This window comes from Bombina bombina, chromosome 7, assembly GCF_027579735.1.
Source record: "Bombina bombina isolate aBomBom1 chromosome 7, aBomBom1.pri, whole genome shotgun sequence".
NCBI classification, from domain to species: Eukaryota; Metazoa; Chordata; class Amphibia; order Anura; family Bombinatoridae; genus Bombina; species Bombina bombina.
Window position 1 is genome coordinate 157,989,509 of NC_069505.1, and position 12,436 is coordinate 158,001,944.

The window sequence follows — 12,436 nt, forward strand, 5'->3', positions numbered from 1 at the left end:
TCGTAAGCCAATCTGATGATGCTTTTAATCCAAAAAGAGAGAGAGGTAGAAGTTGCTTTTTGACCTCTCCTTTTACCGGAATAAACAACAAACAAGGAAGATGTTTGTCTAAAATCCTTTGTAGCATCTAAATAGAATTTTAGAGCGCGAACAACATCCAGATTGTGCAACAAACGTTCCTTCTTTGACACTGGTTTCGGACACAGAGAAGGTACGATAATCTCCTGGTTAATGTTTTTGTTAGAAACAACTTTTGGAAGAAAACCAGGTTTAGTACGTAAAACCACCTTATCTGCATGGAACACCAGATAAGGAGGAGAACACTGCAGAGCAGATAATTCTGAAACTCTTCTAGCAGAAGAAATCGCAACTAAAAACAAAACTTTCCAAGATAATAACTTAATATCAACGGAATGTAGGGGTTCAAACGGAACCCCCTGAAGAACTGAAAGAACTAAGTTGAGACTCCAAGGAGGAGTCAAAGGTTTGTAAACAGGCTTAATTCTAACCAGAGCCTGAACAAAGGCTTGAACATCTGGCACAGCTGCCAGCTTTTTGTGAAGTAACACAGACAAGGCAGAAATCTGTCCCTTCAGGGAACTAGCAGATAAACCTTTTTCCAATCCTTCTTGAAGGAAGGATAGAATCTTAGGAATCTTAACCTTGTCCCAAGGGAATCCTTTAGATTCACACCAACAGATATATTTTTTCCAAATTTTGTGGTAAATCTTTCTAGTTACAGGCTTTCTGGCCTGAACAAGAGTATCGATAACAGAATCTGAGAACCCTCGCTTCGATAAGATCAAGCGTTCAATCTCCAAGCAGTCAGCTGGAGTGAAACCAGATTCGGATGTTCGAACGGACCCTGAACAAGAAGGTCTCGTCTCAAAGGTAGCTTCCAAGGTGGAGCCGATGACATATTCACCAGATCTGCATACCAAGTCCTGCGTGGCCACGCAGGAGCTATCAAGATCACCGACGCCCTCTCCTGATTGATCCTGGCTAGCCTGGGGATGAGAGGAAATGGCGGGAACACATAAGCTAGTTTGAAGGTCCAAGGTGCCACTAGTGCATCCACTAGAGCCGCCTTGGGATCCCTGGATCTGGACCCGTAGCAAGGAACTTTGAAGTTCTGACGAGAGGCCATCAGATCCATGTCTGGAATGCCCCACAGCTGAGTGACTTGGGCAAAGATTTCCGGATGGAGTTCCCACTCCCCCGGATGCAATGTCTGACGACTCAGAAAATCCGCTTCCCAATTTTCCACTCCTGGGATGTGGATAGCAGACAGGTGGCAGGAGTGAGACTCCGCCCATAGAATGATTTTGGTCACTTCTTCCATCGCTAGGGAACTCCTTGTTCCCCCCTGATGGTTGATGTACGCAACAGTTGTCATGTTGTCTGATTGAAACCGTATGAACTTGGCCCTCGCTAGCTGAGGCCAAGCCTTGAGAGCATTGAATATCGCTCTCAGTTCCAGAATATTTATCGGTAGAAGAGATTCTTCCCGAGACCAAAGACCCTGAGCTTTCAGGGATCCCCAGACCGCGCCCCAGCCCATCAGACTGGCGTCGGTCGTGACGATGACCCACTCCGGTCTGCGGAATGTCATCCCTTGTGACAGGTTGTCCAGGGACAGCCACCAACGGAGTGAGTCTCTGGTCCTCTGAATTACTTGTATCTTCGGAGACAAGTCTGTATAGTCCCCATTCCACTGACTGAGCATGCACAGTTGTAATGGTCTTAGATGAATGCGCGCAAAAGGAACTATGTCCATTGCCGCTACCATCAAACCGATCACTTCCATGCACTGCGCTATGGAAGGAAGAGGAACGGAATGAAGTATCCGACAAGAGTCTAGAAGTTTTGTTTTTCTGGCCTCTGTCAGAAAAATCCTCATTTCTAAGGAGTCTATTATTGTTCCCAAGAAGGGAACCCTTGTTGACGGAGATAGAGAACTCTTTTCCACGTTCACTTTCCATCCGTGAGATCTGAGAAAGGCCAGGACAATGTCCGTGTGAGCCTTTGCTTGAGGAAGGGACGACGCTTGAATCAGAATGTCGTCCAAGTAAGGTACTACAGCAATGCCCCTTGGTCTTAGCACAGCTAGAAGGGACCCTAGTACCTTTGTGAAAATCCTTGGAGCAGTGGCTAATCCGAAAGGAAGCGCCACGAACTGGTAATGCTTGTCCAGGAATGCGAACCTTAGGAACCGATGATGTTCCTTGTGGATAGGAATATGTAGATACGCATCCTTTAAATCCACCGTGGTCATGAATTGACCTTCCTGGATGGAAGGAAGAATAGTTCGAATGGTTTCCATTTTGAACGATGGAACCTTGAGAAACTTGTTTAAGATCTTGAGATCTAAGATTGGTCTGAACGTTCCCTCTTTTTTGGGAACTATGAACAGATTGGAGTAGAACCCCATCCCTTGTTCTCTTAATGGAACAGGATGAATCACTCCCATTTTTAACAGGTCTTCTACACAATGTAAGAATGCCTGTCTTTATATGTGGTCTGAAGACAACTGAGACCTGTGGAACCTCCCCCTTGGGGGAAGCCCCTTGAATTCCAGAAGATAACCTTGGGAGACTATTTCTAGCGCCCAAGGATCCAGAACATCTCTTGCCCAAGCCTGAGCGAAGAGAGAGAGTCTGCCCCCCACCAGATCCGGTCCCGGATCGGGGGCCAACATTTCATGCTGTCTTGGTAGCAGTGGCAGGTTTCTTGGCCTGCTTTCCCTTGTTCCAGCCTTGCATTGGTCTCCAAGCTGGCTTGGCTTGAGAAGTATTACCCTCTTGCTTAGAGGACGTAGCACTTTGGGCTGGTCCGTTTCTCCGAAAGGGACGAAAATTAGGTTTATTTTTTGCCTTGAAAGGCCGATCCTGAGGAAGGGCGTGGCCCTTACCCCCAGTGATATCAGAGATAATCTCTTTCAAGTCAGGGCCAAACAGCGTTTTCCCCTTGAAAGGAATGTTAAGTAGCTTGTTCTTGGAAGACGCATCAGCTGACCAAGATTTCAACCAAAGCGCTCTGCGCGCCACAATAGCAAACCCTGAATTCTTAGCCGCTAACCTAGCCAATTGCAAAGTGGCGTCTAGGGTGAAAGAATTAGCCAATTTGAGAGCATTGATTCTGTCCATAATCTCCTCATAAGGGGGAGAATCACTATCGACCGCCTTTATCAGCTCATCGAACCAGAAACATGCGGCTGTAGCTACAGGGACAATGCATGAAATAGGTTGTAGAAGGTAACCCTGCTGAACAAACATCTTTTTAAGTAAACCTTCTAATTTCTTATCCATAGGATCTTTAAAAGCACAACTATCCTCTATGGGTATAGTGGTGCGTTTGTTTAAAGTGGAAACCGCTCCCTCGACCTTGGGGACTGTCTGCCATAAGTCCTTTCTGGGGTCGACCATAGGAAACAATTTTTTAAATATGGGGGGAGGGACGAAAGGAATACCGGGCCTTTCCAATTCTTTATTAACAATGTCCGCCACCCGCTTGGGTATAGGAAAAGCTTCTGGGAGTCCCGGGACCTCTAGGAACTTGTCCATTTTACATAGTTTCTCTGGGATGACCAACTTGTCACAATCATCCAGAGTGGATAATACCTCCTTGAGCAGAATGCGGAGATGTTCCAATTTAAATTTAAACGTAATCACATCAGGTTCAGCTTGTTGAGAAATGTTCCCTGAATCAGTAATTTCTCCCTCAGACAAAACCTCCCTGGCCCCATCAGACTGGGTTAGGGGCCCTTCAGAACCATTATTATCAGCGTCGTCATGCTCTTCAGTATCTAAAACAGAGCAGTCACGCTTACGCTGGTAAGTGTTCATTTTGGCTAAAATGTTTTTGACAGAATTATCCATTACAGCCGTTAATTGTTGCATAGTAAGGAGTATTGGCGCGCTAGATGTACTAGGGGCCTCCTGAGTGGGCAAGACTCGTGTAGACGAAGGAGGGAATGATGCAGTACCATGCTTACTCCCCTCACTTGAGGAATCATCTTGGGCATCATTGTCATTGTCACATAAATCACATTTATTTAAATGAATAGGAATCCTGGCTTCCCCACATTCAGAACACAGTCTATCTGGTAGTTCAGACATGTTAAACAGGCATAAACTTGATAACAAAGTACAAAAAACGTTTTAAAATAAAACCGTTACTGTCACTTTAAATTTTAAACTGAACACACTTTATTACTGCAATTGCGAAAAAACATGAAGGAATTGTTCAAAATTCACCAAATTTTCACCACAGTGTCTTAAAGCCTTAAAAGTATTGCACACCAAATTTGGAAGCTTTAACCCTTAAAATAACGGAACCGGAGCCGTTTTTAACTTTAACCCCTTTACAGTCCCTGGTATCTGCTTTGCTGAGACCCAACCAAGCCCAAAGGGGAATACGATACCAAATGACGCCTTCAGAAAGTCTTTTCTAAGTATCAGAGCTCCTCTCACATGCGACTGCATGTCATGCCTCTCAAAAACAAGTGCGCAACACCGGCGCGAAAATGAGGCTCTGCCTATGATTTGGGAAAGCCCCTAAATAATAAGGAGTCTAAAACAGTGCCTGCCGATATTATTATATCAAAATACCCAGATAAAATGATTCCTCAAGGCTAAATATGTGTTAATAATGAATCGATTTAGCCCAGAAAAAGTCTACAGTCTTAATAAGCCCTTGTGAAGCCCTTATTTACGATCTTTATAAACATGGCTTACCGGATCCCATAGGGAAAATGACAGCTTCCAGCATTACATCGTCTTGTTAGAATGTGTCATACCTCAAGCAGCAAGAGACTGCTCACTGTTCCCCCAACTGAAGTTAATTGCTCTCAACAGTCCTGTGTGGAACAGCCATGGATTTTAGTGACGGTTGCTAAAATCATTTTCCTCATACAAACAGAAATCTTCATCTCTTTTCTGTTTCTGAGTAAATAGTACGTACCAGCACTATTTTAAAATAACAAACTCTTGATTGAATAATAAAAACTACAGTTAAACACTAAAAAACTCTAAGCCATCTCCGTGGAGATGTTGCCTGTACAACGGCAAAGAGAATGACTGGGGTAGGCGGAGCCTAGGAGGGATCATGTGACCAGCTTTGCTGGGCTCTTTGCCATTTCCTGTTGGGGAAGAGAATATCCCACAAGTAAGGATGACGCCGTGGACCGGACACACCTATGTTGGAGAAAAAATTATATATATATATATATATATATATATATATATATATATATATATATATATATATATATATATATATATGTGTGTGTGTGTTTAGATGAAATAATTCTCCTACTGGGGGACTGTTAGAGAAGTATTAAATGATCATTTTCCATTGTTCTCTCTGAGTATTGGTCTGAGGACTTGGTATAAATAATTTGACAGATATGAGGAGGTCTGCTTTTCGCACAAGCTCACCTCATTGTATTGGATTGTGGTTTCAACTAGAAGAAACAGCCATTTCATATGTAAAAATAAGCTTAAAGCAAAAGAGACAGTAGTGGAAATCTACCTCCCAGTGGGGTGTGTGAGAGTTCATTTGAACAGATGGTCCTGCAACAATGTTGAATACAATGAACACTTCTATAGCAAGGCTTGACAAACCCAGGCACCCACCATTCCATCTAAGGTGTGCGCGCCTGCACATGTTCTTTTCTAAAGAGAGTGCACAGGGCTTTGTTTTTTTTGTTTTTTATTGGTAATGGTCGTGGTCTGATGCTGCACTTACCGATGCTAGTTAGCTAGGAAGCAGGAAATTGTAAAAACACATTTTCTATACCCTCACCCTCTTTTGGAACTGGGGTAGTTAACAGCTGCACTTGGGATGTAGTTATGCCGGTGGTAATGGAGGAAACGTGGCTGTGTGGACATCGCAAAACAAGTTACTGGGGGACGGGAGTGTCAATGCATGAGATTCAGTATAGCACTTGGATTCTATAAGAAAAAGAGCATCAGCCTATCTCCTTCTGTAGTGTTTATGTCAGCAGGGGTAGTGGGAAACTAGTGGCCGCAGCGAGCATGTTTGCTATTAGGGGGACAGTGAGGTCAGAGGGTTGGTAGTCGAGCCCATGGTGGAAGAGAAGAAGAGCCCAGATGATAAGTGATGGGCTCTGTGTCTGCGAGCTGGTGCTGAGAGCACAACGCCTCCTAGGCAAGGGCAGGCAATAGAACAGGCTTTTTCTGCTGCCTCCTCACACAACACTGTTTGCTGTAGCCCTATACCCAGAACTTGGAGCCCACAATCAGGGGCAGCTACCTTAAGGTACCCATTCACTGGGCTGCCAGTGGTCAGCGCCTGCACTGACAGTGTGCCATATTAAATAGCATGTCATCCAGTCTGTGCAAGAATTGCCCAGGTGAGCCTTAAAGGGACAGTTTATCCAAAAACTCTCTCTCCTTTAAATTTTGTTTCCAATAATCCATTTTACCTGCTGGAGTGTATTACATTGTTTACAAATAGCTCTTTAGCCTTTATATTGGCATTTGAAATAGCCGATTTAGCCTGCAGTATCCCTACCTATATTGAAAGTTTCTATACCTAGGTATAGGCTATTGAGTAACTATGTAAACACAGCTAGCAGTAGAAATGACACTCACAGTGGGAGGTGGAAGATATAAAGCTCTAAAATGTTATTTTTCAATTGTTATGTTGTAGTATTGTAAGATAAGAAAGGAAGCATTTGAGTGATAAGATAACGAGATCTGATCTGTAAGCAAGCCAAGGCTATTTTGATACATTTTATTTGCTGCAACTGGTATAACACGTCATGGGGAACACATTCAGGGAAAACCAATTTTATTGGGAACTGTCCCTTTGTTGTATGGCACAAACTGACCAGATAAAGACAGCAGACACCTTCAATCTGCCCTGGACTTGCCTATAGTAGCAGAAGACAACTTAGAGAGACATGTACATGGTATATTAGATCATACAAGGTGGTGCCTTCTGCAATGTGTGAGAGAGAGAGTGAGAGAGTGAGTGAGGGTGAGAGTGATAAAGTGGGTGAGAATGAAAATTGCAGTTTAATCATTGTGTTGCAAAATAATCAAAATTATTTAAAAAAAAAGTTAATCACAAAGTTGCTCGAATATAGGTTAAAAAACAAACAAAAAGACAACCCAAAGTTAACAAAAGTTTAAAATAAAAAAAAAAAAAAAAAAAGCAGGAATGTAATGCATAGGAGCCGGACAATTTTTGGGTGAGAACCTGGGTTATGCTTGCTTATTGGTGGGTAAATGTCAGCCTCCAATAAGCAAGCGCTATCCATGGTGCTGAACCTAAAATGGACTGGCTGCTAAGATTTACATTCATGATTTTCAAATAAAGATAGCAAGAGAACAAAGAAAAAATGCTAATAGGAGTAAATTAGAAAGTTGCTTAAAATTGCATGCTCTATCTGAATAAGGAAAGAAAAAATTTGGGTTCAGTGTCCCTTTAACACCAGCAAACCCACATGGAATAAAATAAATACTCAGTTTGCACAGGCATTTGATAAGGTGTATAAGCTTTCACCAATGCTTTCAATTGCAGATGCAAAGCAGCTAGTGATTAAAAGTGTAATTTAAAAAAAATGTCATCATTTATAAGAAAACACCTTTGGAATACAAATTACCAGAATTTATTTTTATTTATTCATTTTGTGGCTAAGAGTTGTCCTGCTAATTACTGGAAATTGAACATTATATACTGGTCACACCCTTGCATTAAATTGGATTTAATCACAGACCTGCATGTGATATTTTGAAATTGTACAAAGCAGGTCATACCAGGACAACTTTAATTCTAGGTTGAATGGGTGGATTATTTAATATTAACAAAACAAAAAAAAGTTCATATCTTAAAAACATTTTAAAAATTATACATCTATGCAGTATTTGAAGCCAAAAATCATTATTACGTGTAAACACAATGAAAATCTTTTTTTGACAATGTTTTGACCTACGGTACTTTATTACTCTTGTTCCAGAATTACTGTTAAATTGATATTAAATCTTTGGAAAGCACATTATTGTATATGCACAAGAAATAATCACAAATTCCCACACACATTGATATTGTAAACACAAATTAGTTTGATCAGATACACAACCATATAAATAAAATGGTTTTAATTTCTTTTAACCAAACACAATCCACAATACTGTGAAAATACCAGTTGTATAATCCAGATGTTGTCCATTTAATGTATCATTACTTTTTAACTGAAGTATCGTCTAGATTCATTAAATAAAAAAATCATCCAATTCCTATGTTGCACTATTGCTCTTATTCACAACATTTTTAAAGAATCTACAATAAAGAATAGCACATAACATTGCAGAAATTGCTAGTGAGCTTTAAAGGGACAGTCAAGTCAAAATGAAAAACTTTCATGACTCAGATAGAGCATGCAATTTTAAACAACTTTCCAATTTACTTTTATCATCAAATTTGTTTTGCTCTTTTGGTATTCTTTGTTGAAAGCTAAACCTAAGAACGCTCAAACGGATTTCTAAACAGTTGAAGGATGCCTCTTATCTCAGTACATTGACAGTTTTTCACAGATACAGTGGTAGTTCATGTGTGCCACCATAAAGATAACATTGTGCCCACTCCCGTGGAGTTATTTATGAGTCAGCACGGGTTGGCTAAAATACGTCTGTCAAAAGAACGGAGATAAGGGGGCAGTCTGCAGAGGCTTAGATACAGAGGTAAAAAGTATATGGATATAACCGTGTTGGTTATGCAAAACTGGGTTATGGGTAATAAAGGCATTGTCTATCTTTTTAACCCCTTAATGACCGAGGACGTACGCCATACGTCCTCAGAAAAAATACAGTTAATGACTGAGGACGTATGGCGTACGTCCTCTGTTTGGAAAGCAGCTGGAAGCGATCCTGATCGCTTCCAGCTGCTTTCCGGTTATTGCAGGATGCCTCGATATCGAGGCATCCTGCAATAACAATTTGTACCCCTCCGGTGCAGAGAGAGCCACTCTGTGGCCCTCTCTACACCGGACATCGATGGCCGCATTCGTTGGTGGGTGGGATCTGCAGTGGGAGGCCATCGATGGGTTCTGAGACACAGAGGGGGGGCGGGATAGGGGGCGGGACAGTCGGGCGCGCGCGTATACAGGGAGGGAGTGGGTGGGAACCACTACACTACAGAAATGTATAATCAAGTATAAGTGGGAGGCAGGGGGAAGAAGAAATGCCCCAAAAAAGTAATCTAAGGGATCTGGGAGGGGATGGGGGTTGGTCTTGGGCTACACTACAGCTACACTCCAGAAAAAAATGAAATAAAAAAAAGATACTATATATTGTAAACTGGGTACTGGCAGACAGCTGCCAGTACCCAAGATGGCTGCCAAGAAGTTAGAGGTTGAGGTTAGAGAGCTGTTGGGGGGGGGGGGGGGGCAGGGAGGTTGGGGGCATCCTACACAGCAGCATATGTAAATATGCAAAGGGGGGAAAAAAAAAAAAAAAAAGGATGCCTTTTACAAGCTACCTAATTAACCCCTTCACTGCTAGCCATAATACACATGTGATGCGCAGCGGCATTTAGCAGCCTTCTAAATATCAAAAAGCAACGCCAAAGCCATATATGTCTGCTATTTCTGAACAAAGGGGATCCCAGAGAAGCATTTACAACCATTTGTGCCATAATTAGACAAGCTGTTTGTAAATTATTTCAGTGAGACAAATGGCGGTGACAAATGGTGGTATGAAATATACCAAAATGGGCCTAGATCAATACTTTGGGTTGTCTACTACATTACACTAAAGCTAAAATTACCCCAAAAAGCTCCCTACATGCTCCCTAATTAACCCCTTCACTGCTGGGCATAATACACGTGTGGTGCGCAATGGCATTTTGCGGCCTTCTAATTACTAAAAAGCAACTCCAAAGCCATATATGTCTGCTATTTCTGAACAAAGGGGATCCCAGAGAAAAATTTACAACCATTTATGCCATAATTGCACAAGCTGTTGGTAAATAATTTCAGTGAGAAACCTAAAGTTTGTAAAAAAAAATGTGAAAAAGTGAATTTTTTTATTTGATCGCATTTGGCGGTGAAATGGTGGCATGAAATATACCAAAATTGGCCTAGATCAATACTTTGAGATGTCTTCTAAAAAAAAATATACACGTCATGGGATATTCAGAGATTCCTGAAAGATATCAGTGTTCCAATGTAACTAGCGCCAATTTTAAAAAAAAAATGGTTTGGAAATAGCAAAGCGCTTCTTGTATTTATGGCCCTATAACTTGCAAAAAAGCAAAGAACATGTAAACATTGGGTATTTCTAAACTCAGGACAAAATTTAGAAACTATTTAGCATGGTTGTTTTTTGGTGGTTGTAGATGTGTAACAGATTTTGGGGGTCAAAGTTAGAAAAAGTGTGTTTTTTCCCCATTTTTTCCTCATATTTTATAATTTTTTTATAGTAAATTATAAGATATGATGAAAATAATGGTATCTTTATAAAGTCCATTTAATGGCGAGAAACACGGTATATAATATGTGTGGGTACAGTAAACGAGTAAGAGGAAAATTACAGCTAAACACAAACACCGCAAAAATGTAACAATAGCCTTGGTCCCAAACGGACAGAAAATGGAAAAGTGCTGTGGTCATTAAGGGGTTAAACAATACAAATCTTCAAGTAGACTGTCCCTTTAATTTTGCAAACAGTTTCTATGTAAATTGTAAATCACATTTTCACTCTATTTTGAACAATATTGTCAGCAATTTCTATGTTTTACTAGATATGAACAAAATTAACAGATTGCTTATTAAAGAAACTGAGTAACTGATAGAATATCTTCAAAAAAACCTCTACAAAAATCATCAGTTGTATTAAAGGGATATTAAACCCAAATTTTTTCTCTTTCATAATGCAGACAGGGAATACAATTTTAAACATTCCAATTTACTTCTATTATCTAATTTGCTTCATTCTTTAGATATCCTTAGTTAAAGAAATAGCAATGCACATGGGTGAGCCAATCTCATGAGGCATCTATGTGCAGCCACCAATCAGAAGCTACTGAGCCTATCTAGATATGCTTTTCAGGAAAGAATATCAAGAGAATGAAGCAAATTAGATAAATAGAAGTAAATTAGAAAGTTGTTTAAAATTGTATTATCTATCTGAATCATGAAATAAAAAAAATTGGGTTTAATGTCCCTTTAATTTGTTTTAAAAACATTAAGACTTGGCTGGCAAGTTGTTCTATAGAAACACTACAGAAATTACTTGTAATTACAAAGTGTTTTCATTTCCTTGCTGCAGACACGTGCACACTCCTGAGCTTACCTTTATGCTTTTCAACAAAGGATAACAAAAACAAAGATTTGATCATATAAAGTAAATTTGAAAGTGGTTTAAATTTGTATGTTCTATCTGAATTATGAAAGGAAAAAATGGTTTTAGGTTCCTTTAATAAATAAAAAATAATAATTGAAAGAAAAAAAAATATTCTCTATACTTACAATTCTTCAAGATAAGGAAATCCTTTAAAGGCACCCTCTGGTAGTTTGGTGATGTTATTCATGCTAATATCCCTAAAGAAAGAACAAAACAAAAATACTATCACTAAGAAGCCTATAATGTTTACATTATTACATTGATAACGCAAAAGATATTTCTAAATAAATATTGTTTTATGAAAATCTGTATTAGAAATGATTAAGGTGTACATTACATGATAAAGACAGTATAAAGAATTGTGTGTGGTGATGCAAAAGGAGAAAAACCTCAAGTAATAAGAAAGTAATGATTAAGACCTATATTTGGTTTGCAGAAGTCTAATTGCATCATGGATTCAAAATTTATTTTAGCTGAAAGGTGGCGTTTGTCCCTAGAAAAAAGAAAATGCATTAGATTACTCTTTATACAGCTGCACAAGGTCTCAGTTTGAGGAGTCTTCAATTTAACAGTTTACAATTTTCTTTCGACAGTCAAGGTCTGTATTAAAGAAAGGGGAGCTAAAAACGCTGCAAAGATATATTTTATGGATAATATTTTAGCTGAAAAGGACACCTGTTCAGATGCAAGACAAAGTAAGGTTTTAATATATACTCATCATAACAGAAGGTAACCATTGCAGGGATATATAACAATAAATACATTTTAAAAGTATGGTATAGGGGTTATTCCCCACCTCCCTCTAGTCATGGATGTTGGAATGTTGAACACTAGCTTTCACTGCATTCCAGTGCCGAAGTGTTTACACATGCAAAGCAACTCTTGTTCAGATACCTGCAGTGTAACCTTGGTTACAAAATGGCGGCACCCATAATTAGAGAGGTACATGAAATGTATTTAGTATTTAACCCTTTAAGCCTATTGGACGTAGGAACTATGTCAGAGTATTTTGCCTAGCTTACTCTGTTGACAAAAGTACCTACGTCCAACATTGCTGTCAGCTT

At 39.9% G+C, this 12,436-nt stretch overlaps 1 protein-coding gene across 1 annotated transcript in view; it reads right to left on the reverse strand.

Moving 5' to 3' along the window:
• LGR4 (leucine rich repeat containing G protein-coupled receptor 4) overlaps nucleotides 1-12,436 on the reverse strand; it is a 222,783-nt gene that overhangs the window by 159,420 nt on the left and 50,927 nt on the right. Inside the window, exon 2 of the mRNA XM_053720390.1 lies at nucleotides 11,498-11,569. Within this exon, the coding sequence (XP_053576365.1) occupies nucleotides 11,498-11,569 (72 nt within the window). The remainder of the gene's footprint in view (nucleotides 1-11,497; nucleotides 11,570-12,436) is intronic.